We start from the raw sequence: 21,964 nt of genomic DNA, 5'->3' as shown, positions 1-21,964 counted from the left end.
ACTACTTAGGAACTTGCTTGAGTCCATATAATGATTTAACCAACTTACATACCTTATGCTCTTGGCCTTTCACAATAAATCCCTCAGGTCGCTCCATATAGATTTCTTCGTCTAAATCTCCATTCAAGAACGTTGTTTTAACATCCATTTGATGAACTACTAAGTTATGTATGGAGGCTAATGTTATAAGGGTCCAATAGTAGTGATCCTAGAGATAGGGGAGTAAGTGTCAAAATAATCAATTCCTTTCTTTTGAGTGAATCCCTTGGCTATTAATCCAGCCTTTATTTGTCTATGCTTCTATCTGGCTTCAATTTCTTCCTAAACACCCATTTACAACCAATTGGTGTAGTCCCATGTGGTAAATCTGTTAATTCCCAGTTCTACCTCACTATTTATCGCCTATTTCCAAAACGGAGCATCATTGAGATCATAGCTTCTCTATAAGTTGTAGGATCTCCCTGAACCAAGAATGTAAAAAAATCATCTCCAAAACTTTTTTCTACTACAAGTCTTATACTTCTTCTAGGTTCTGCTTAAGGCTCTGCTTCATTTACAACTAGGAGACTAGTACTAGTGGAGGCTTTATCGGAACCATTATTAGATCTATCTACTACTTGCTTCTGAATTCTAGTCTTGAAAGGAAATATGTCCTCAAATTAATTGCATCCCTTGACTCTAATATTGTGTTATTAAAAATTTCACTTATTTCAGAATTTATGACTAGAAACCTATTGGCACTACTATTATGAGCATAACCTAAGAAAACAGAATCCATAGTTTTTGGTGTCCTATCTTCTTGCAACTTTAGCCAAACACCCCCACACTTTCAAGACTTGAATATTAGGAGCTCTTTTCTTCCAAACTTCACATGAAGTAGTAGTGTTGTCTTTAACAATAACTCTATTTAATATGAAGCATGCAGTCAAAATTGCTTCCCCCCACAAATTGTCAGGTAATCCAGAACTCAATAACATTGCATTAACTATGTCCAATAAAGTCGTATTCTTCCTTACTACAAATTCATTAGATTGTAGAGAATAGGGTGCTGTCACTTGATGTATTATACCATGCTCTTCACAAAACACACTAAAATCATTAAGAGTATATTCACCACATCTATTAGACCTAAATCTCTTAGTTCTCCTTTCTAATTGACTTTCTACTTCAGTCTTGTAAACTTTGAATTTGTTAAATACTTCATCCTTGACCTTTATCAAATATATATAACAATACTTCGAACAATCATCTATAAATGTCACAAAATACTTATTTCTAGCTCTAGTGGGTGGCGGTATTTGAATCACAAACATCACTATGTATAAGCTCCACAAGTTGGGTATTCCTCTCAACAGACTTAAAAGGGTTTTTTAGGTTGTTCAGCTTGTACACAAATTTCACACTTGTGTTTGAGGTCTAAATCCATCATCTTTTTTATTTTCATCAAGTGTATGTGTCCCAACCTTCCATGCCAAACATTACTAGATTCCATATTGAAAATTTTAGGATGAATAACCTCTGATGTAACACCCCGACCCCAAATTTATTCAATGTTTAATTAATTTAAGTGGAATTGAAAAATTACCCGTGGGATAAGGGTATTTTGGTCATTTTCTTACCCGGAAGGAATTTGGGAATTCGGTTGTACCGTTGTAGAGCACGGTGAGATGAGTCCGTAGACACGTAGTGGGCTCGAATCGGAGTTGTAACGAGAGAGATATGGTCAAATGAAGCTCAGTGGCATAATCGTAAATATTTGGAAAATGGATTTTTGGTTAAAAGACGGAAATGCCCTCTGCTCTCTCTCTCTCCGCGTCTCCTTCTCCCTCCGCTTGTTCAAGGACAATGGAGGCCCATGTTTTGGCCGTCCGGGCCACCAAAGTCGACGGTACTAAAATGACCGGCCCTCTTCCTACCCCAATGGGTCTCACGGCCACCCAGAGCTACGGAAAACGAGGAGAAAGCGCCGTTTTGACAGAAACTTCGCCGCTTCGTTCTCCGTCGTCGCACCATTTTTGGCAATCAAGGTATGGAAATTCATCCCTTCGCATGATCTAGTGATGGTTGGGTAGGATTTCATAAATTTTGAGGCTAAGTAGCTCAATCTACGATTTGGAATTCGCCGGTTTTATGATCGCGATTCCGCCACTTCCGGTTTTTGGGGTATGTCCAAGAACAAAAGTGACTCCAAATTAGGTGTATTACCTAGGGTAGGAGTCTTGGCTCACGATTTGAGGATTTCCGATGCGATATCGCTTAGACACCCACGGCCGGGTGGCGGCGCGTGGGCGCTGTAGCTGAGGGGAATTTTTGTCCCATTGCAATCCTCTCGATGTCACGAGCGCGAGGTATGCTCGGATCTCATTTTGGATACCGCAGAGTTCCGAACTGATATCGATATCGCGCATTTTTCTGGTTCGCTAGGTTTGGACCGTTGGATGGTCCTGAAGTTATAATATGTTGATCTAGGTATTACGGATCGATAGGATTCGACGGATCGTGAATGGAGTCTCTGATACTCCAAAATGCCAACCCTAGGTTAGGGTTTTAGCGACCGCTCGATCGTGCGATCGTGAGCGATCCGACCGTCCGATCTGGACCAAACTTGCAGGACGTGTGTCCTAGAGCTTGTAGAACCTATAGGAACTTTCGGATCGAATTTGGAGGTCGTGGGCCCCGCGGGCCCGTTTGACCAAGTTTGGGTAGTTTGACCCTGGGTTGACCGCTAGACTTTCCTTGTAGTTCTACCATCCCAGGAGGGCTAGAATGACCTTAGTGACAGGTCTCGAGCGTTGTTGAGTGAAACGGAGACCGTGAGCTTAAGATATAAATTAGTGAAATTAAATGGGGGAGTTTACGGTATGCTTTATTTGTGGAGGTTTATATAAGTTTAGAAATTATATTTTATATATTTAAATTGTGTGGATGTTAAAAGTAAATAAAGCGATCGAATGTTAGCTTACAGTGCTATACGCACTACCCCACGTACCCCCATATTGTGATCATGTTGAGGGTGGTGAGAATGTAGCCAGCCTGGGCAGAGGTCGCACGCGCCTTTGGATTAGCCGTGTTGATGCACTCCCATACGTGGCGGTGCGTCCGACGATGAGGAGATATGGTGTGTGAGGGCCGTGAGAATGTAGCTGTGCCCAGCAGAGGTCGCACGCGCTTTGGATTAGCCGGCGCAGGATGCACCCATACGTGGCGGGCCCCGACGATGAGGGGAGATATGGTTGTGTAAGGGCCGGTGAGAATGTAGCTGTGCCCAGCAGGAGGTCGCACGCGCCTTTAGATTAGCCACAGTTGACTCCCATACGGGTCGGGCCCCGACGCATGAGGAGATATGGTTGTGTGAGGGTCGTGAGAATGGCTGCACTACAGTGAGGTCGCACGCATCTTTGGATTAACCGCGTGTTGATGCACTCTACACGTGGGTGCGGCCCCGACGTATGAGGAGATATGGTTGTGGAGGGTGGTGAGAATGTAGCCGTGCCCGGGCAGGAGGTCGCACGCGCCTTTGGATTAGCCGCGTGTTGACACCCATACGTGGCGCAAGGCGTCCCGACGTATGAGGGGAGATATGGTTGTGTGAGGGTCGTGAGAATGTAGCTGTGCCCAGGAGGTCGCACGCGCCTTTGGATTAGCCGGCGTGTTGACAGCCCCATACGAGGCCAAAAGGGCCCCGTCAGATGAAGGGTGATACCGTGATTGTGATGATGGGTTGTGATGGATAAATATTAGAATGTATGTAATTGTGTGGTGGTAATGGTTTATTTGATATTAGTAGCCGTGATAGATATGAAAGAGCTACGTGTGGCTTGATCCCTTAGTAGGGTACGAGGCACCAAGTTACTAGGTGCAGCCACATATTAGACCCCACTTAGGTGGTCTTATTGGTTTGGTTTGGACCTCGTTGTTGGTCCCAAAACTTGGTTGAATTGAGGCTTGTCCGGGACTAAGTGAGTGAAGGTGCGTGAGTAGATTTTGAAATTGTTATATGCATGTTTAATGCATTGTTATTTTAAAAGCATTGTGGGCGCTCATAGAAGCATTTGAAGGCGGAGGCCATTTATGTAAATTGCATGAGATTTTATTGTGCATGCACGGTTGGAAGTTATAAAATCGTTTTATGCAGGGAAATTTTGGGAAATGTTCAATTTATAGGGAGACTCACAAATTTCGCAGAAAGTCTCGTGCCCTTAGTCCTCTCTCGTAAACGAGGACATAGATTTAAGGAGTGAACCGGCTTGGGTGTGATGCCGGTCTCGCAGGTTCGCCTCTCGGGAAATTCGGACGGTCCTCGCTTTGGTATCAGAGCTTAGGTTCAACTTCTTGTGGACCCCGTGTAATAACCCAAACCTAAAATTAATATTTAATTATTAATTTATTTGAGAAAAAGACTAAAATACCCTTAGAATATTTTATTAATTTAAAAGTTGACTTTTTGACCGGGAAGGAATTTGGGGATTTTAGTTGTACCGTTGCGTAGAGCGCGACGAAACGAGTTCGTAGACATGTAACGGGCTCAAATCGGAGTTGTAACGAAGGAGTTACGATCAAAAGAAGTTCAGTGGCATAACCGTAAATATTTCAAACTTCAGTTTATATAAACCCAGAATTTCTGGGTTTCGGGAGCTCGACCAGCCAACTTCCCGGGGCGATTTCTCCCACCTCCGGTCACCGATTCAGGCAAGACCGGTCACGTTAGAACCACCACACTTTGCTCTTCCAGTCCCAGCCCATCTCAGTCTCGATCTGCCGTCGTGGTAGCCGGAAACCGCCACGAAACAGGGTGGTTTGGACAGTTTTTGACGGAATTTCGTGGAGCTCGTTCTCCCTCCTCCGGCCATCGTTTCAGACGAGTGAGGTATGGTTTTCTAGCTATTTTTCGTGCTCTAGCTGCTGGTTGGGTAGGATTTCAGAAATTTCCAGCGTAGATAGCTCGATTTACGAGCTAGGTTTCAGCCGGTTTTCGAGTCACTGTTCCGGCCATTTTCGGCCACTTTTTGGGGTTGGTCCAAGAACAAAAGTGGTTCCAAATAGGGTGTTTTACCTGGATAGGAGTCTTGAACCGAGATGTTGAGATTTTCCGGCATAGGCACCACGCGCTGCCAGCGCGTGTGGCGGCGCGTGGGCAGCAGGGTGGGACCACAGTCAGTCCTAGAGTGATCTCCTAGTCCTCACGAAGCGCATAGGATTTCGCGGATCTTAATTCGGATACCGTTTGAACCCCGAACGGATCTCGCCTAGTGTGCGATTTCCGGGTTCACTAGTTTTGCACCGTTGGATCGTAATAATTTTCAGGTATGTTGATCTAGGTAATTCCAGGATCGTATGGTGTTTGACGGATCGTAAACGGAGTCCTGATACTCAAAACGTCAACCCTAGAGTATGTTTTACTGATAATCAACCGCCATGCGCCGGTGAAAGAACTACGCGTGGCTTGATCCTCGAAAGACGTAGGCAGCCTACTACAGCGCGCAACACGAGATAGGGCCCCGAGTTTGTGTTATCGCCTGGGCATTTTGTTATTTACGACCCACAAAGCATTAGGTCGGGCACATACGTTTCGACCGATTCCAAAGTGGAATTTGGGTGAACGCTTCAATTGGTATCGAGCATTAGGTTAACTTCCTGAGACACTCGCATTACTTGTGCATCCGTATTTTCAGAATTGCTGGACAATTATTAGGTTGTTTTATTCCAATTGCTATTTCAATTGTTATTTTATTATGTTATTTTATTTTATTGCATTGGTGTGACGGAGAAAATAGATATCCAGAAGGATTTGAAAAATTTGTTAAGGTTTTCATTTGAGAAACTTGTTATACATGTTATTATATGCTTATATGTCGAGAACTGAGGTTTAGCAAGATCAGTATTTAATTATCTATATTTGTCCTTATGATTAATTGTGTTGTAAGGGTATAAATTTATTATTGGAATTATATGCTCAGCGAAGAGTAAGGTGGTTAACCAACTAGCTAAGTAGTTGATGCATATATTCAGGAGTTGAAAAGGAAGAAATTTAATTTTTGGTTTTCATCAGATTTTGGTATATATAAATATATGTATATATTTATGTATATATGAATATATTTTAAGTTCAGTTGAGAATCAGTTTATTGAAAGTTTATGTAAATAATGATTATGGTTTTCAAACCCACCATAGGATACCCCCCAGCTTGCCTTGAGATGTTATTTTGCCCCACGAGTTGGGGACGCTCAACCGTGTGGTGCCAGATGCTTATTTTGCCCCACGAGTTCGGGACGCTGACCGTGTAGTGCGATGCTCGGATTGAGAGGTGTCTCCGAGACCGCCAGCTATGCGATCAGCCGACTACGGTCCCCGAATCTCGCTAGCCCGATGCGGCTCGGGTTGACTTTGTGTCACCGAGACCGCCAGGGAATTGACTGCATCGTGAATTGACTGATCGATATGGGGTATGCCTAGGTGGAGAGGATTTCATTTGGGATGCTTTTAAACTAAATTAAGGATTTTATCCCGTTATCATTATTTTCTTTCAGCATCACAAGTACTATATGGAAATATATACATATACACATGGTTACTTACGAATTTTTTAATGAGTCCAATACAAGAGCTTGTCTATTTTGTTTTAATTAAGTTTGCTTTAATTTACCTTATTTTATTTTATTTAAGTTGCTGTTATTCATCTTTTTAATTATTAAATATAGTATTAAGCAGCTCAAGTATTTTTTAGCATATTTTGCCCCACGAGTCTTAGAGTTATCCAGACTGTGGAGCTGAATGCGGATCAAAGTTGACTGATGTCTCCCGAGTCCACCAGGATTACAGAACATGATGAGTTATACATTCAAGGTATTTTCAGCAAGAATTATTATTTGATAAGTCATGCATGAATAAGAATGCACAAGTTAGCATGTTGAATTGCCAGAGTATCTTTGTTGATCAAGAAGTTGAGATGAATTTTATTAGCAGATTGATTTATTTGAATTGTTGTGACCTGAGGCCAAAATATTATGATGCTTGATTATTTGGATATGATTTAATGCATGCTGGCAGATGAGTTACATATATATATCCTTGTTTTACAGGCTGAATAATTTTGGGAATGCTCACCAGGGAGACTGCGAATTTTCGTAGAACTCGTGACTTGCATTTCGATTAATTACAATTAAGAAGGGCAAATTAGTCTTTGTGCCCAACATTAGCAGTGTCGATACTGGGTGAAAAGGGGTTTTAGCGATTATCGATTAAAGACGGCAAAGTTTTAAGTTTATCGAAATTCATTAATTAGCGATCTTTCCCAAGTTTTATATTTCTTACCTCATTCGGATATAAATGTGCCTCTTATTTTATTAATTACCCTATAGATACAGCTGATACTAGAAGGATGATTTGAGAACCCCGAGTAATGACGTAGGCTTAATACCCATCACTCAAAAGTTGAGGATATACAGATATAAACAAGTTGCTCTTGATTTTATTATTTGAATTATAGATACAGATACTTTACTTATAGTTGAATGAGTAGCCAGGGTCCAAGATTCTCACCCTCCGTTAGAGGGCAAGTAAATTTCGAGGACGAAATTTTATAAGGGGGGTAGATTGTAATAACCCAAACCTAAAATTAATATTTAATTATTAATTTATTTGAGAAAAAGACTAAAATACCCTTAGAATATTTTATTAGTTTAAAAGTTGACTTTTTGACCGGGAAGGAATTTGGGGATTTTAGTTGTACAGAGCGCGACGAAACGAGTTCGTAGACATGTAACGGGCTCAAATCGGAGTTGTAACGAAGGAGTTACGATCAAAAGAAGTTCAGTGGCATAACCGTAAATATTTCAAACTTCAGTTTATATAAACCCAGAAATTTCTGGGTTTCGGGAGCTCGACCAGCCAACTTCCCGGGGCGATTTCTCCCACCTCCGGTCACCGATTCAGGCAAGACCGGTCACGTTAGAACCACCACACTTTGCTCTTCCAGTCCCAGCCCATCTCAGTCTCGATCTGCCGTCGTGGTAGCCGGAAACCGCCACGAAACAGGTGGTTTGGACAGTTTTTGACGGAATTTCGTGGAGCTCGTTCTCCCTCCTCCGGCCATCGTTTCAGACGAGTGAGGTATGGTTTTCTAGCTATTTTTCGTGCTCTAGCTGCTGGTTGGGTAGGATTTCAGAAATTTCCAGCGTAGATAGCCGATTTACGAGCCAGGTTTCAGCCGGCTCGAGTCACTGCCCGCCATTTCCGGCCACTTTTTGGGGTTGGTCCAAGAACAAAAGTGGTTCCAAATAGGTGTTTTACCTAGGATAGGAGTCTTGAACCGAGATGTTGAGATTTTCCTAAGATAGACTACGCTACGCCAGCGGTGGCGGCGCTGGGCAGCAGGTGGGACCACAGTCAGTCCTAGAGTGATCTCCTAGTCCTCACGAGCGCATAGGATTTCGCGGATCTTAATTCGGATACCGTTTGAACCCCGAACTGATCTCGCCAGTGTGTGATTTCCGTTCACTAGTTTTGCACCGTGGATCGTAATAATTTTCGTATGTTGATCTAGGTAATTCCAGGATCGATGGTGTTTGACGGATCGTAAACGGAGTCCTGATATCCAAAACGTCAACCCTAGAGTATGTTTTACTGATAATCGAACCGCCATGTGTCGCGCAGTGAAAGAACTACGTAGGCTTGATCCTCGTAAAGTGTACGAGGCACCTACGTACAAAGCGCAGCCACTTAGATAGGGCCCCAGAGTTTGTGTTATCGCCTGTGGCATTTTGGTTATTTACGACCCACAAGCATTAGGTGTCGTTTGGCACATGTTTCACCCGATTCCAAAGTGGAATTTGGGTGACGCTTCACCCCGCACTTGTGTGCATCCTGTTGTGGATCGTGATGGGTTCCACACGGGCGCCATCGCTCGACGCGAGGACCGTGGATATGGATGGATTTAGGATATTGATGAGTACGCTGAAGGGTGTCACGTTCCTAGAAACGTGTCTATCCAAATTGTCACATCTCAATATCCTATGTACAAGGAAAATGGAAGGGTTGAAAGTATTGAATCTGCTGAGACGAGATGAAATCGTCAGAGAAAGGTGATAAGACGAGTTACAGGGGAGTGAAGGAGTTGTGAGTCGCACCAAGGAGGGTCGTGACATATTAAAGTGAGAAGTAGTAGTGTTGGGTGGAGTATCATCTCACTCGCGTGGACTTGAATGTCGCAATTGACAGGAGTGGAACCTCATGGTTCTTCTTCCTTGCTCTCTCACGCAGTGAATATGAACTCCAAATTTCTTGGAAGTCCGGCCATTGGGAGTTTGACCGCGACTTGGATCACTTGCCCCCCTCCGAAAGGGAACCAATAGGGAAAGAGAAAGAAGAAAGGTACAAAGGCCGCTGAGGCGTAAGTAGAGCTAGAGCTTTACCACGACATGAGGTTGTTGAGTTCTTATGGGCAGGAGGGCATGGAGTTGATAAACTCGTTTCTAGAGATCCTCCATTGCCTGAACATGTTGCTAATTCTCGATTGTGTGCAGTGAGCACGAAGTCGAAGATATTAAGAGCTCAACCTTTCTTTGAGAAGAGTGAATTCTCGAAGATTGAATCACTAGATTCATGATCCAAGAACGGCTTTAGTATAATCAAACCACAAGTGTGGAAAAGAGTTAGATAGCCGTATTCCTTTTATAGAAGGAGGCTCGTGTGTGGTGGGAATACTCCACAAATCCACGGATGAGACCTAGATGGATTGGGTGAACCTACCGTGGTGATGAAGAGAATGCTTTGGGGTCTCACCTCATGTGAGCACGTTTGAGCAGAAATCTTCCATCGGAATCAGAAAGGACTGTGCAGAGGGAGGAAGATGATGATTACACCAAAATGATCCTTTCTGACATCCCTCTCAAAGAATCGTGTTGGCAATATTGCTTATCGATTCTAAAGAAAGAAGGAAGATATTAACAAGTCAAAGAGTTTGGATTCTCTTCATGGGAGAGATGGAAGAGAATCAAATCACAAATGGAAGCGTTTAGCTTTCAGAGGAAGATTAAGCATTACAAGAATGATTAAAGGATGTTCCTAGTGGAAGAAAGAGACTTCTCTTCCTCTGCTTGTTTGGATAGAGCTAATGGCTTGGCTGCCAACCTGGTTGTGGAGGATGAAGCATGGGAACTGAGTAGTAGATGCGCCCAGACCCACACCTTTGAATGATGTATAAAATTTCTGGGACGAAATTTTTATAAGGGGGGTAGTATGTAACACCCTGACCCCAAATTTATTCAATGTTTAATTAATTTAAGTGGAATTGAAAATTACTGTGGGATAAGGGTATTTTGGTCATTTTATTACCCGGAAGGAATTTGGGAATTTTGTATGCCATGTAGAGCACGTGAGATGAGTCCAGAGACACGTAGTGGGCTCGAATCGGAGTTGTAACGAGAGAGATATGGTCAAATGAAGCTCAGTGGCATAATCGTAAATATTTGGAAAATGGATTTTTGGTTAAAAGACGGAAATGCCCCCGTCTGCCTCTCTCTCTCCCGCTCTCCTTCTCCCTCCGGTTCGCAACAGAATGGAGGCCGCCACGCGGCGGCCGGCTCTCGCCCGGCCACCAAAGTCGACGGGCACTAAAATGACCGGCCAGCCCTCTTCCTACCCTGGGTCTCGCCACCACCAGAGCCGGAAAACGAGGAGAAAGCGCCGGTTTTGACAGAAACTTCGCCGGCCGTTCTCCGTCGTCCGGCCGCCATTTTGGCAATCAAGGTATGGAAATTCATCCCTTCGCATGATCTAGCTGATGGTTGGGTAGGATTTCATAAATTTTGAGGCTAAGTAGCTCGATCTACGATTTGAATTCGCCGGTTTTGCGATCGCGATTCTCGCCACTTCCGCTTTGGGGTATGTCCAAGAACAAAAGTGACTCCAAATTAGGTGTATTACCTAGGTAGGAGTCTTGGCTCACGATTTGGAGGATTTCCGCGATGCGATATCGCTTAGACACCCACGCGCCGGCAGGTGGCGGCGTGGGCGCCAGAGTGAGGGGCATTTTGTCCCATTGCAATCCTCTCGATGTCACGAGCGCAGAGGTATGCTCGATCTCATTTTGATACCGCTAGAGTTCCGAATCTGGAGCATCGATATCGCGATTTTCCGGTTCGCTAGGTTTGGACCGCTTGGATGGTCCCGGTTATAATATGTTGATCTAGGTATTACCAGGATCGATAGGATTCGACGGATCGTAAATGGAGTCTCTGATACTCCGAAAATGCCAACCCTAGGGTTAGGGTTTTAGCGACCGTCCGATCGTGCGATCGTGAGCGATCCGACCGTCCGATCTGGACCAAACTTGCAGGACGTGTGTCCTAGAGCCTGTAGAACCTATAGGAACTTTCGGATCGGAATTTGGAGGTCGTGGGCCCCGCGGGCCCGTTTGACCAAGTTTGGGTAGTTTGACCCTGGGTTGACCGCTAGACTTTCCTTGTAGTTCTACCATCCCAGGAGGGCTAGAATGACCTTAGTGACAGGTCTCGAGCGTTGTTGAGTGAAACGGAGACCGTGAGCTTAAGATATAAATTAGTGAAATTAAATGGGGGAGTTTACGGTATGCTTTATTTGTGGAGGTTTATATAAGTTTAGAAATTATATTTTATATATTTAAATTGTGTGGATGTTAAAAGTAAATAAAGCGATCGAATGTTAGCTTACAGTGCTATACGCACTACCCCACGCACTTCCATATTGTGATCATGTTGAGGGTCGGTGAGAATGTAGCGTGCCCAGCAGGAGGTCGCACGCGCCTTTGGATTAGCCAAGCGTGTTGACAGACCCACGTGGCGGCAAGGCCCCGACGATGAGGGGAGATATGGTGTGTGAGGGTGGTGAGAATGTAGCCGTGCCCAGCAGGAGGTCGCACGCGCCTTGGATTAGCCGCAGAGTTGATGACTCCCATACGTGGCGGCAAGGCCCCGACGTATGAGGGGAGATATGGCTGTGTGAGGGCTGGTGAGAATGTAGCCAGGCCCAGGTGAGGTCGCACGCGCCTTTGGATTAGCCGGCATGTTGATGCACTCCATACGTGGCCGGTGCGTCCGACGATGAGGAGATATGGCTGTGAGGGCCGTGAGAATGTAGCTGCACCTGGGAGGTCGCACGCGCCTTTGGATTAGCCGGCGTTTGACAGACTCCTACACGCGGCGGCGGCCCGACGATGAGGAGATATGGTTGTTTGAGGGCTGGTGAGAATGTAGCTGTGCCCAGCAGTGAGGTCCACGCCGCCTTTGGATTAGCCGCGAGTTGATGCACTCCCACGTGGGTCGGGCCCCGACGATGAGGGGAGATATGGTTGTGTGAGGGCCGGGTGAGAATGTAGCCGTGCCCAGGAGGTCGCACGCGCCTTGGATTAGCCGGCGTGTTGACCCCATACGAGGTGGCCCTGGCCGATGAAGGGTGATACTGTGATTGTGACTGATGGGTTGTGATGGATAAATATTAGAATGTATGTAATTGTGTGGTGGTAATGGTTTATTTGATATTAGTAGCCAGGATAGATATGAAAGAGCTACGTGTGGCTTGATCCCTTAGTAGGCACGAGGCAGCCCGAAGTTACTAGGTGCAGCCACATATTAGACCCCACTTAGGTGGTCTTATTGGGTTTGGTTTGGACCTCGTTGTTGGTCCCAAAACTTGGTTGAATTGAGGCTTGTCCTGGGGACTAAGTGAGTGAAGGTGCGCGTGAGTAGATTTTGAAATTGTTATATGCATGTTTAATGCATTAAGTTATTTTAAAAGCATTGTGGGCAGTTCTGCTAGAAGCATTTGAAGGCCGGAGGCCATTTATGTAAATTGCATGAGATTTTATTGTGCATGCTGCACGGTTGGGTTATAAAATGCGCTTTATGCGTGGAAATTTTGGGAAATGTTCAATTTATAGGAGACTCAAATTTCGCAGAAAGTCTCGTGCCTTAGTCCTCTCCTCGTAAACGAGGACATAGATTTAAGGAGTGAACCCGCTGGGTGTGATGCCGGTCTCCGCAGGTTCGCCTCTTCGGGAAATTCGGGACGGTCCGCTATCCAAGATACATTTAACTTGAACAATCCTTCACTGATAATTTTTTTACCAATGAATACATTATTCTTGGTTATTACAACCTTATTTGATTCCAATACAACTTTGTAGCCCTGTTGTATCAAAGAAAATCCACTAATTAGATTTCTTCTAACATCAGGTACATGTCGCACTTCCTTCAATACTAAGACCTTTCCAAATGTCATTTTTAGTTTTATATCTCCAATTCCAAGCACTTGTGCGACTATGTCATTTCCTAGAGTTGTAGGCACCGTCATAACCTGCACGTAAGAAGGTGTCTACAACTTTAGAATGTTAGAAATAGTTGCTGATTTGTGTAAATATAAAAGGGATTAAATATGTCCAATTAAAACAATCACAATTAACAATAGGTACATTAAAGGAGAAAGAAAGTCTGGCCTGTAAACCCAAGAGAGGCACGATGAACGTTGTCCTAAAGCCGTAGATGTCTTCCTACGTGCAGGTTATGGCAGTGCCTACAACTCCAAGATACAACCCAAAAGCCTCACAAGATGTCTGTCCGTTATGCACGCCAACGGCAGATGGGTATGCCAAGTGTTGATCGATTGCCTAGGAAATAGATAAAGAGAATTGTAGGAGATGGAGAATGATGAGTGTGATTCAGATATGGAGCATGAGATGAGAGTAACAAAGAATTGTTTGTTCTCAGTTATATCTTAGGAGTTATTCATTTATAAGACTCCACACACCCTTTTAATAACGTCACGTCTATTGGGTCAACAAATATGACTCTTAAAATAAATAATCATTACTATTAAATATATAACACTAATAATAAGTTTTGAATTTTAATAAAATAAAACAAAATAATAAATAACTAACAGTTATAGATTCATTCCATACTCAATTGATCATATTCTACTGCAATCCATTTGAACACCTATTGACTTGAGCATTGGAGTGTCTTCTTGCAGATACCTCTTCCTCACTCTTCATCGTTAAGCGAATATGTTGTCCTCCTCCTCAGTCCTCACAAGGATCACCTTTACTACGTGGATCTTTCGGGCTTTCATGTTACTCACTGTAGGTTTTTTTAATCTCAAGATTCCAAAAGTTTTCCTGCCTTTTTTGTGTTTCTTACAAGTAATCGTATCCAATTTATGCTCGATATTGTTGTAAACTTTTTATGGGTCTGAATATGGAAGAGTATTCATGTGAATGAACATGAATTCATTAAATTGTTTCAGGTCTTCAAGCTCGCCCTTTCAACCCTATTGAATTTTTCATTGACTTGGACTTTGACCAACTACATGTTTGTGGAGGCTCTAATTAAACTACATGTTGTTGTTATTACTTCATGGACCTGTGGAATTTTTTTCTGCAGCAGCAGCAGCAGCAGGCTCGCAAACTGGTTTAGGATTGTTGCTGCCCAGTTAAGAGGTGCATGCGGAGTTTCATTAGCTAAGTTTGCAAAAGTAAAGAAGTCAGTTTGCTCAATCAATGTTGTTCAAGTGCTTACTCGGTTTTAGAAAAGTACGGCGAGGAGGGAACATTCTGCAGACAATCCAATTCAGTGGATGCACCAGCGCTCCAACAATATTTTCCTGAGAGCAAAACTGCTCCTGCTGCAAACGGTACACCAAGCACAGCTAGCAAGGGGTTCAATACAAGTCTATACAATTCTTTTGTAAAAGTGCGTGGAGAGCAGCCGCCTGCAAGAAGGCTCTTTTCCGTTCATTACATTTTTCCATTTTTTATGAAATAGCAAACATCTCTTTCCTCTGACAATACTATAAACTTTCTTTTCTTGTATGATGTCTTGCACCATTAATGTCTCTTAATCGAGGACTAAAGACGTAAATCGATCTGGTCTCCTTATAAACAGCAATCAATATCTTATATTACTCCTATTAACATGCAGTTGTGACTAGTAATTCTACAAAAGGTCGCGCTTATTGCAACCAAAAGGTGAGATTCATTAAAAAGTATGAAACAAGCACATGGTAGCTTTGCACAATCAGTTACTGTATTATCACAGATTCAATGGAGTTTACTACAGTTACAACAGTCGTACGATTTCTGAAGATAATGGAAGCATATAGAAGATTTACATAACCCAACGAGTATTGTCTCAGCTGCTAATGCACTACTTGATTGTCTTCTGTCTTTCTGCCGAAAAATAGCGATCCTAATAGAACAGCAATGCCTGTTAGTGCAATGGTGAATATAAGCCGTTTCCGTGAAAACTCATTCGGCTGTCTTCTTTGGGGACCTTGCCCTCTTTCAGCAGCCCTAGCATCCCTTCATATTAAAATTCAAAGGATTAATACACATCACAAATAAAGAATATCCATAATTCTTAAAAAGAGGATATCTGGTCCTGGATATGTGCTCAAAAGGTTAGACAGTAGCCAAATAAAATGTAAATCAGCCTGTACAGAAACCAGCTGCTAACCCCAAAACCCAAAATGACAAGTAACAATCATAGTTATATTGGGTTTGATTGGCACTGAGGTACAGTTCAGAATTGTAAGTGATGTAACTCAACTTATGAATTCAAGTTGATTCAAGAATACAATCCGATCTAATCAGACCTTTGAAATCCCTAGCCTGAATGAAAAATCTTTCACGAGGACAAGGAGCAGAAAATGTCCCTGTACGTGGGACTTCCGGTCATACAGATTTGTGTGGCTTGCAACCCTTACGATTATGGGGTTAGACTTGGTTGAGTTCACACAAATGAACAATGTTCATAACAAAACAGTGGAGGTAGCTTTTCTTTCCCTCTTTCTTTTAAAGAAAATTAGTTAGAAGGATAAAGTTGTGTGATACTAATATAATCAGGGGATATATGGATATGGTGCCAATTTCAGCATAAATGCATGAACTGGACAATTGGAAGAATTCAACCAGGACTTATGTGCCTAAAAATGCCCAAAACTTTTAATCATGGGACAAGACATTGACTTCTCTTAAATATGGAAATTTGCCCTGACAAGGCTATATATTTCTTTGACTGCCCTGACATACCAAACCTTACAATTACAGGTAGTTGGCTATCAATTATAAGCTAAAAGATAGAAAGACAAATTTCTCTTAGAAATTCCTCATAAGATATTTCATTATGCTGCACAACAATAAGTAGCTACAATTTACCAATTAATATATTAAAATGCTATATGATAGTGAACCAACCTGGAAGATGACACGGTATTATCTGGGACACCAGCGCAGCTAATTTCATGGTTGTATCTTTCTCGCAGTCTAATGTATTTGTTACAAAGATGACAAAGTTCCGTCCGATTCCCACATACTTCCTAAAATTACAAAAAAAAAGACTGATATAACACTCACGTTCTGATCAATATCATTTTAAGTCATCTTTTCAAAATTATTGACAAGTTTTACCTGATGCTCAGCTAGATCAATTGCAGGCAATGGGAACTCACAGAACTCACATGTGACAATTCTTTGAGGGCAATTTTCACCTTTGTGGACAGCTAATATTTCACGTTCCATTGTCTCGCTACAAAGTGAACAGGCTACCTGCTCTAATACACATGTCATTTCACATGGCAATTGTATGCAGGTACATGATATATCTACACCCAACTCAAGATAATACTAACCAAACAAAATGTGTTGGCTTAACCAATCATTTGGGGTTGATTATTAATGGCTGCTCAGTGTTTTGCATCCTTTATGGTCTCTTTAAAAAAAGATAAACTAAATTAAAGCACGGACAAACTGTGCATGGGCAAATATCTGCACATTGAGGATGCAGTAGATGAAAATGTTCCATTACATATTAAACGATCATGCTAACTAAGATAACTTGAATACTCCTTGCAAGAGGCATAACTAATAAACTGTGTGTTTCCACAATAATTTGAAACTTTGGTTTCAGTTTGATTGCTAGGTGAAGAAATATTTTTCCGAGCTCGTGAGGAGCTTGATACAGCATGTAGAATTTCCTTTATAATCATCATGTTTTAGTCATCCAATAATCTGTCAGACACGTACTGCCCAACAACGTCCAAGATTATTCTTTCAATTTCCAAAATTATCATCTAAAAATAACTCAACAAAGCTCCTGAATTGATTGGGGTTGGCCAAATGAATTCTCTTTTGCAAACTATCCCAGTTTAAAGCTACATTCTATACAACATACTAAATTTGAATTAAAATATTCAACAAAAAATAGCTGACAATTGATAATACAACAGAGGGACAAAAGGGCTCAATCTCAGCCCTTGTTGAATATCAAAATTTTGCAGCTTTAGATGGACCTCTGCAAAAAATAGCTAACAATTGATAATACAATAGAGGGACAAAAGGGATCCTTAACACCAAGAGAATTGCAACAACCGAATACATGCATATAAACTACATAATCATATGTAATTTCACTTTTCCAAGTGAAAACCAGTAATTGCTGGAAAACTATATGCCAAACAAAAGTAATCTAATGCTACGTTTTCACTTAAAATTAACAGGAGAGATTTCGTCTTATATTGCACTAAATTCAGTAGGAAGAAAAATCTAGTATTGTAAACTCACGTACCGGAGCATGGGTGTCCGAGTAATGTTCCTTAGCATATTTTTTCGGAACCATATCACCACAGACTTTACATTTTTCTAGATTGCGGAAGCAATGAGCAGAGTGCAAATCAATATTTGAAGAAGGGACAGCTCTGTCACTGGAAAAATACAAACAAATTATCCATTAGCACGGTATTTGTAGTAGAGGAATGAAGCAGGTGAATGTCTACAAGTCATCAAACATAGTAAAGAAGTTTAAGCCAGTGACCATCTAAGGGAATGTGCAAACTGATCTCTTCAAATTGAAAGAACACTAATGCTTCCATTACCAAATAACTAGAGAGCAAACAGGCCAAGGCACTAATAAACCACTCTTTTGGGGGTTGCCAGTGCCACAATACCTAAATAAGCTGAGCTTGAGCTAGGCTTGTAGGAAAATTCACCCAACTACGGCAATTCAAAGGTTTGGGTATCTCACATAATTCAAACCAAATCATAAACATAATTAACATTGGCACGCATAAACCAAAAACTGTGGATGTATACATAACCATATAGATATATTATACAGAACAGGTACGAAATCAGAATTACAAGATTTGAAGACACAGATTCCCACAAAAATTAATTACCAGTGATTGCATATTTTAGTTGCTCCTTCAGATGCAACAGCCATGGCGATTCAGAAAAATTAAGCTGAAACAAAACAAGATAATTGAATTCAACAAATTAGGCAACAAATCGCACAGAATTACATAAAGAAATCAAATATTAGGAACACAAAACAAAACAAAACAAAAAAAGAGAAGAATTTAAATTTACCGAAAGCTAAAACAAGCTTCTGGGTTTGGTAGACTTTTACAAGTACTATGAATTTCAGGTCGAACAAGAAAGAACGAAAGGGAAGGGAAGAAGAGTATTAAGAGTAATGATGGGAAGGCTTCGAGTCTAACAACCTTTTTTATTATTTATTTAATAATTAGGTGAGACGTTTATAAAGACTTTTGCGCCCTCCAGATCGACGAGGGAGATTTCAGAGAAGACTCCCTGGCTCAGTTGCGCAAGGTCGGTGCTGAACTGGGGTTGGACCTTCTGCCATGGGTTTGGTCACTGTAAAAAATCTACTGGGCTGTTGCCTCCGGTACCCATTCCTTAGACGGAGGTGCGCTGGGCCTAAGCGGGCCAGGCCGGGCCGAATATGGGCCTAGATGAGCTGGGCTTTTTATTTAGCTTTTTATCACAAATGGTCCTGAAGTTTGCGAAATTATCACTTTTCATCCCTAACCTTTTTTTATGACACTAATGGTCATTAAGGTTACCCTCCACGCATCAAATATAGTCTATGCCGTTAGCTTCCATCAAATTTTCTGATAAATTGCTGACGTGGCACATACATGGAGCTCACACATCCAATGATATAGAGCCACGTGGCTTTAAATAAAATATAATATATTTTAAAACTTAAAATCTATAAATAAACAAATTTAAAACAGAATTAATTTTTGTAGAAAATAAAAACCCAGATACATATACGGGATAAGACGAGTTAATTATTGAAGGAGAAGGGCTTGACTGAAGAATTAATTATTAAAGAGAGAGCATTCCCTTGCCTTGGATTGGTTAAGGAGAGCTCATCAAAATAAATGGAGGTTGAAGAAGAAGATAAGCATGTCCCTGTGGGTATGCAGGAGGGTTTTTTTTTTAGGCGGAGGGATAGCTTCAGGGTTTTTTCTCTTTCTAAAAACACTTAATTACTTTTTAATTTTATTAATGGATTTTAAGTTTTAAAATATATTTTATTTTATTTAAAATCGTGTGGTTTTATACCATTGGATGTGTGGCCCACATGTGTCACATCAACAATTTAACAAAAAAATTTGACGGAATCTAACGGTATGGACCATTATGATGTGTGGAGGGTAACCTTAAAGATCATTAGTGTCACAAAAAAAGGTAAGAGACGCAAGGTAATAATTTCGCAAACCTTAGGACCATTATCACTTTTTATTTTTCTCAAGTGGTTGGACTTGTATGTAGAGTTATAGTTCAATATATTTTATTACAAGTGAATGGAGAAGGGGGTTTGCACAAATATTCATTAGGGTGTCTGGAGGTTTCAAACCTCTGCCCACATGGGTGGGGGGTAGAAGAGTTCAACCAATTAAGTTATACCTCACTAGCGTAGTCAATATCATATATAACTTTTTGTTACCAATTTTTAGACAACTTTGAAAAAATTAACTTAATTCATAAATGTGTAAAACAAAATAAAAGGTTTATTAGTTCATCATTTATATTACATTATTTCAATTAAGTCTAAAATGAGGTTAGGGAGTTCACTTTGATCTAGGGTTGTAGTTCAATGTCTTTTAAAAATTGTGTTGCAAATTTTCAAACAACAATGGAAAAATCAACTTAATTCATAACATGTGCAAAACAAAATGAGAAGTTTATTAATTCATCTGCATATTACATTATTTCAATTAAGTCGAAATTAAGGGCTCATTTGGGAGTGATTCTAAAAATGCCAAAAAGCACTTTTATGGAGAATCACTTCTCTATATAATCACTTTAAGTGGTTTTAAGTGATTTTATGGAGAAGCACATGGGAGGTGCTTCTCCCCATAATCATTTAAAATCACTTAGGGCATGTTTGGGAGTGCCTCTGGAAACGCTAAAAGAGTTTTCTGACAACTAAAAGCGCTTCTGACAGCGTTTGGCAAAAAAGTTTAGAAACTCTTCTAGGTCATAGAAGCGCTTTTTGGAAACGAACCTGTTATGTGCTTTTTTAGAAAGCACTAGTGCTTTTTCAAAAAACACTTAGATTCTTTATAAAAATTCAAGATTTTTATAATAAAAGCGCTTTTGTTAGAAGCGCTTATGAGCAGATGTACTTCATAGATAAGCATTCTCAAACGAGCCCTTAAAGTGGTTATATAGAGAAGCACATGAGAGGTGCTTCTCCCCATATGTAATTCTAGCATATCTAGAGTCACTCCCAAACGAGCTCCAAATTCTTTTTTTTTTTAAAGGGCATAGATGGGACATTCCTAAATGGGCTTAGGCAGACTAGGTTGAGTAGGGCCTAAATTGGCTTAGAAGGAGTGGGCCGAGGGTTTCAAATTTGAAGCCCAAATCTAGCCTTAGGCTGAGCAAGCTAAATAACAAACTAACTGAACTCTTATCGATCTGGCCTCAGACTATTCACTTCAGCCCATAGGCCGCGGACCAAATGTTGATCACTAAGTGTACATCAACATCTGACGAGTAGCTATGCTTTTTCTCTACTTCAAAAAAATTAAAAATTAAAAATTAAAAATTAGTAATTTTTATCTTCGGCCTTAAAAAAGATGTACTTATTTTAAAATCCTTTTTAGTGACTGGTAAAGTAGGAAAGAAAATGTCGATTAGATACCAATTTGGGGGAACTTTCCACTACTGTATATAATATAAGAAACTTTAATCACATTAACTTCTGCTATGCTATGCCGTATGTCGTTATTTTCATGATCTCTGTTTTTTTATAAAAAAAAATCTATTACCAATTAATGCTGCTTCCATGGTTGGTTACCTTGTCAATTGTTAGGTTTCCCTTGTAAATATAATATACCTTTGGCCTAATGATATACACATCCACCAACATGTTGTTCAGCTTCATATATATAAATACGCAGCTACTTTCTCTGTTTGGTAGATGTCTTGCATGGCTAAAACCCAATCATACCTATCCATGGAAAGCTCCAACATTCATTTGGGTGCAAGAGAATGAAAGATGACCCGAAATAGGGAGATCAACTTTCTTCTTCCTTTAGCTGATGATTGACACTTGTCCTACTCTCAACCTTTCGAATTATACAAGACTGATCCCTTTTTATAAATGGATTATGGAAGACTGATTTTTATAATGCATATGCCCATGGTTTTCGGCCTATAATCTCGAAGGCTCCTTATTGGTTGATTTCTTAGTACAAATCGAATCTTATTGATTGGTCCCATCCAAAATCCTTGATGCGAGTCAGCCAATCCAAGACCCTAAGCTCAAGAAACGAGCACCAGTCTTTATGAGATTCGTAGGGGAGGAATTTGGATCTTTCTTCCACCAGCATGAAGGATTCTTAGCCACAGATTATTGTAATATCACTCATTGTTTCAAGAGACCTATATTTGACCGCAACTGCTTTTGATATGACTTTATAATAGTAGAGATAGAGATATATAATTTGCATAGGACTCCATTGACCAGATGAAAAAGTAGGTAGTGGTAGCTCGAATTGGATGTTTTGATCAATATTAATCACCATTGTCCGCAAAAAGTTACTTAGGTTTGAAGATATTTTGCAAGTTCATAGAAGAAACAAAACGGATCATCTTTTTCCCATCCATCTTGGGGC

At 41.1% G+C, this 21,964-nt stretch overlaps 1 protein-coding gene and 1 long non-coding RNA gene across 3 annotated transcripts; one reads left to right on the top strand and one right to left on the bottom strand.

Moving 5' to 3' along the window:
• The first annotated feature begins 7,880 nt into the window (after positions 1–7,880).
• Positions 7,881–14,839, top strand: LOC148919453 (uncharacterized). Of its 2 annotated transcripts, none has more exons than XR_016124631.1 (3): positions 7,881–8,110; positions 14,006–14,114; positions 14,416–14,839. It is a non-coding gene; the product is annotated as an uncharacterized LOC148919453 (long non-coding RNA). The 2 variants fall into 2 exon arrangements; XR_016124630.1 differs by having other exon boundaries at positions 14,279–14,839.
• A 126-nt stretch (positions 14,840–14,965) lies between these two features.
• On the bottom strand, positions 14,966–18,567 carry LOC103319431 (TRAF-type zinc finger-like protein). Its single transcript, XM_008220975.2, has 6 exons — positions 18,396–18,567; positions 18,206–18,269; positions 17,596–17,731; positions 16,440–16,577; positions 16,227–16,348; positions 14,966–15,332 (listed from the first exon to the last, which is right to left on the bottom strand). The coding sequence occupies exons 2-6, from the start codon at positions 18,247–18,249 to the stop codon at positions 15,170–15,172; spliced, it is 603 nt and encodes a 200-aa protein (XP_008219197.1). The 5' UTR covers positions 18,250–18,269; positions 18,396–18,567; the 3' UTR covers positions 14,966–15,169.
• Between the last annotated feature and the right edge of the window lie 3,397 nt (positions 18,568–21,964).

The sequence above is a fragment of the Prunus mume genome, linkage group LG2, assembly GCF_029339155.1.
Source record: "Prunus mume cultivar Tortuosa linkage group LG2, ASM2933915v1, whole genome shotgun sequence".
Taxonomy (NCBI): Eukaryota; Viridiplantae; Streptophyta; class Magnoliopsida; order Rosales; family Rosaceae; genus Prunus; species Prunus mume.
Note: the sequence above shows the minus strand (reverse complement) of the source record. Positions and strands in the feature narration are given on the sequence as shown.

What these genes read in the sequence shown, in the direction of transcription:
- LOC103319431 (XM_008220975.2), bottom strand. Translation starts at nt 18,249, where the DNA reads ATGGCTGTTGCATCTGAAGGAGCAACTAAAATATGCAATCACTG. An exon ending in ACTCGGACACCCATGCTCCG is followed by an intron (nt 16,578 to 17,595) that starts GTACGTGAGTTT and finishes GTATTAGAGCAG; the next exon opens with GTAGCCTGTTCACTTTGTAG. An exon ending in AATACCGTGTCATCTTCCAG is followed by an intron (nt 15,333 to 16,226) that starts GTTGGTTCACTA and finishes TTTAATATGAAG; the next exon opens with GGATGCTAGGGCTGCTGAAA.